At 37.2% G+C, this 2,779-nt stretch overlaps 1 protein-coding gene across 1 annotated transcript in view; it reads right to left on the bottom strand.

The window, feature by feature from the left end:
- Positions 1–1,417: 1,417 nt before the first annotated feature.
- The window catches only part of LOC121388066 (uncharacterized protein DDB_G0271670-like), a gene marked incomplete at its 5' end in the record, with an annotated part of 3,747 nt that continues 2,385 nt past the window's right edge, over positions 1,418–2,779 (bottom strand). The window contains one exon of the mRNA XM_041519274.1: positions 1,418–1,434. Within this exon, the coding sequence (XP_041375208.1) occupies positions 1,418–1,434 (17 nt within the window). The remainder of the gene's footprint in view (positions 1,435–2,779) is intronic.

Raw genomic sequence — 2,779 nt, 5'->3', positions numbered from 1 at the left:
TAGCACATACAACGGCTTTGATATATCAGTCGTGGTGCACTCACTGGAGCGTGAAAGAGCCCAAATGAGCCCACCGATGCGGATCGATCCCAGACCACGCATTCAGCGAGCGCTTTACCGCATTCGTGCCGTGGTTAAGCCATTCGGACATATGACTGGTAGGTACTGAGTTCGAAGCCCGGTATCGGCTCCCACCGGAAGCGACTTTTAACGACTCAGTGGGTAGGTGTAAGACCACTACACCCTCTTCTCTCGCACTAACAACTAACCCACTGTCCTGGACAGAGCCCAGACAGCTGAGATGTGTGTGTGTGTGTGTGTGTGTGTGTGTGTGTGTGTGTGTGTGTGTGTGTGTGTGTGTCCAGGACAGCGTACTTGAACATTAATTGGACGAAAGCACGCAAATAAGTTGAAATGAATGAAATGAAAGAGTCGATCGCTGTCGCTAAACACTGGCCAGTTTTAAATCTCAATGTCTCGGACGGAAGAACTAAACCGGCTGAGGCCAGCACCTGCGCCCATGACAGGCGTGCGCTACAACAGCTTGCTCTGAATGTGCATGTTAAACTCTCTGACCTGACCTGACCTAAATCTCAATGACTAGACGCAGTGTGGAATGTTTGTGTCCCAACCAGTGATCTACGACATGTATATCAAATGTCGTGGTATTTGTTGACATATCCGTGAAGACGTACAATGAATATACAACGCATTCCTATTAACTGATAAGGATTTCTTACAGGTTTTTTCTGACACCTTTTAGACACAGTGACGAAATTATCATATCCCGAACAAAAAGTTAAAATGTGTTTTGTTTAATAGCACCACTAGAGCACATTTATTAATTAATCATCGGCAGCTGGGTGTAAAACATTTGATAACTTCTTAGATTTTTAAATGTCCTGCTGGAAAACATATCTCTCTCTCGAAACAGAGAGAATAAATCTTGTTCAGCACATTGTTTTATTAAACATCGGATATTGGATTTCATATACATGTATTTGTAATTTTGACAAGTAGTCTTAGAGAAGAAACCCGCTTGATTTTTCCATTAGTAGCAATGGATCTGTTATATGCACCATCCCACAGACAAGATAGTACATACCACGACCTTTGGTTTAGCAGTCATGGTGCACTGGCTGCAACGAGAAATAGCCCAATACCAACGTTATTGATTCTAATCCGACTGCGCATTTGGCGAATGTTTTACCACTGAGTGCCGCCGCGCCCAAATATATCTCTCGAGTGTCACTGTGTGATGCTATTACGGTTCTTTTGTTGTTGTTGTTTGTTCTTCTCTCTCGTGTCTTGTAAATGATCTATGCAGTAATCAAGTGTTTGTTGTTTTTTTAATACAAATAATCTTCATAGGAAACCCGCTACAATTTTCCATCAGCAGCAATATGAACTTTTCTACTCAGCACACATATGGACCTGAAATTAAAACGTTAAAGATGTCATTTAACAAGAATTATTTCTTGTTCTTCTTACGGTTTACTGGCGCGGGGGGGGGGGGGGGGGGGGGGGGGGGGATAGCTATATAGTAGTAGTGTAGGTAGTAATGTAATGTAGTGTAGTGTAGTGTAGTGTAGTGTAGTGTAGTGTAGTGTAGTGTAGTGTAGTGTAGTGCAGTGTAGTGTACTGCAGTGTACTGTAGTGTAGTGTACTGTAGTGTGGTGCGCCCTTTCGTTCGTTCATCATCTTCATCATTATCATCATCATCATCATCATCACCATCATCATTACCACCATCATCATCATCATCATCATTACCACCATCATTACCACCATCATCATCATCATCATCATCATCATCATTACCACCATCATCATTATCATCTTCTCCTTCTTCTTCTTCTTTTTCTTCTTCTTCTTATTATTACTATTATTAGTTCTTCTTTTTTATGTTTTCTCCTGGTTTGTTGTTCTATAGACGCGATTAAGTCAGTGAATCAAGACACTCACGTCATCCATGACATTATCACCTTGATCTGGGGCAAAATAACATTATGCAAAAAAAATATATAAAAAATAAAACAAATAGGTGAGGTCAAAATAGGTGACTCAGTTGAATCGAAATAGGTGAATGGGTGAAACAAGCTGACTGCGAGTGTATGCCGGTACTGTAACGTATTTATATTTATGTTTATCTCTTGTCACTTCCATCAACGGGCCCTGCGCGCGTACATTCGATTGGCTACAGACTGACACATAGCGGATACAAAACGTTTTCATATGAAAATGTGATTGGTTTAACATACATTTGTAAACTTTATACAAAATGACCTGTGCAAGGATTGGCTGACAGGATGAAGGACAAACAAAACAAAAAGAACAAATCCAACAACAAATAAACAAATAAAGATCCTGAAAACCCTATCCCCCCAAAAAAGAGAAAGAAAAAAAGAAAAAAAAAAAAGAAAAAGAAGACAACTCCAATAAAACCACTAAACAAAGGAAGAAACAAATTATCAACGCATCTTTCTACACTTATCATTACAGATTTCTAAATAAATAAATAACGAACTAAATAAATAAATAAATAAATAAAATTAAATAAAATAAAATAAAATAAAATAATAAAAGAATGAATAAATAAATAAATAAATAAAAAATAAATAAAATAAAATGTATTAATAAAATATATGTATATATGTATAAATATATAAATAGAAATACATGTATGAATATAAATATAAATAATAAAATAAACAGAAAAACAAATAAGTGAATATATTTAATTAGTATATTTCAGTAGAAATACGAGTATATATAACGC

The sequence above is a fragment of the Gigantopelta aegis genome, chromosome 2 (genome assembly GCF_016097555.1).
Source record: "Gigantopelta aegis isolate Gae_Host chromosome 2, Gae_host_genome, whole genome shotgun sequence".
Lineage (NCBI taxonomy): Eukaryota > Metazoa > Mollusca > Gastropoda > Neomphalida > Peltospiridae > Gigantopelta > Gigantopelta aegis.
This window is presented reverse-complemented; position numbering and strand designations above follow the sequence as displayed.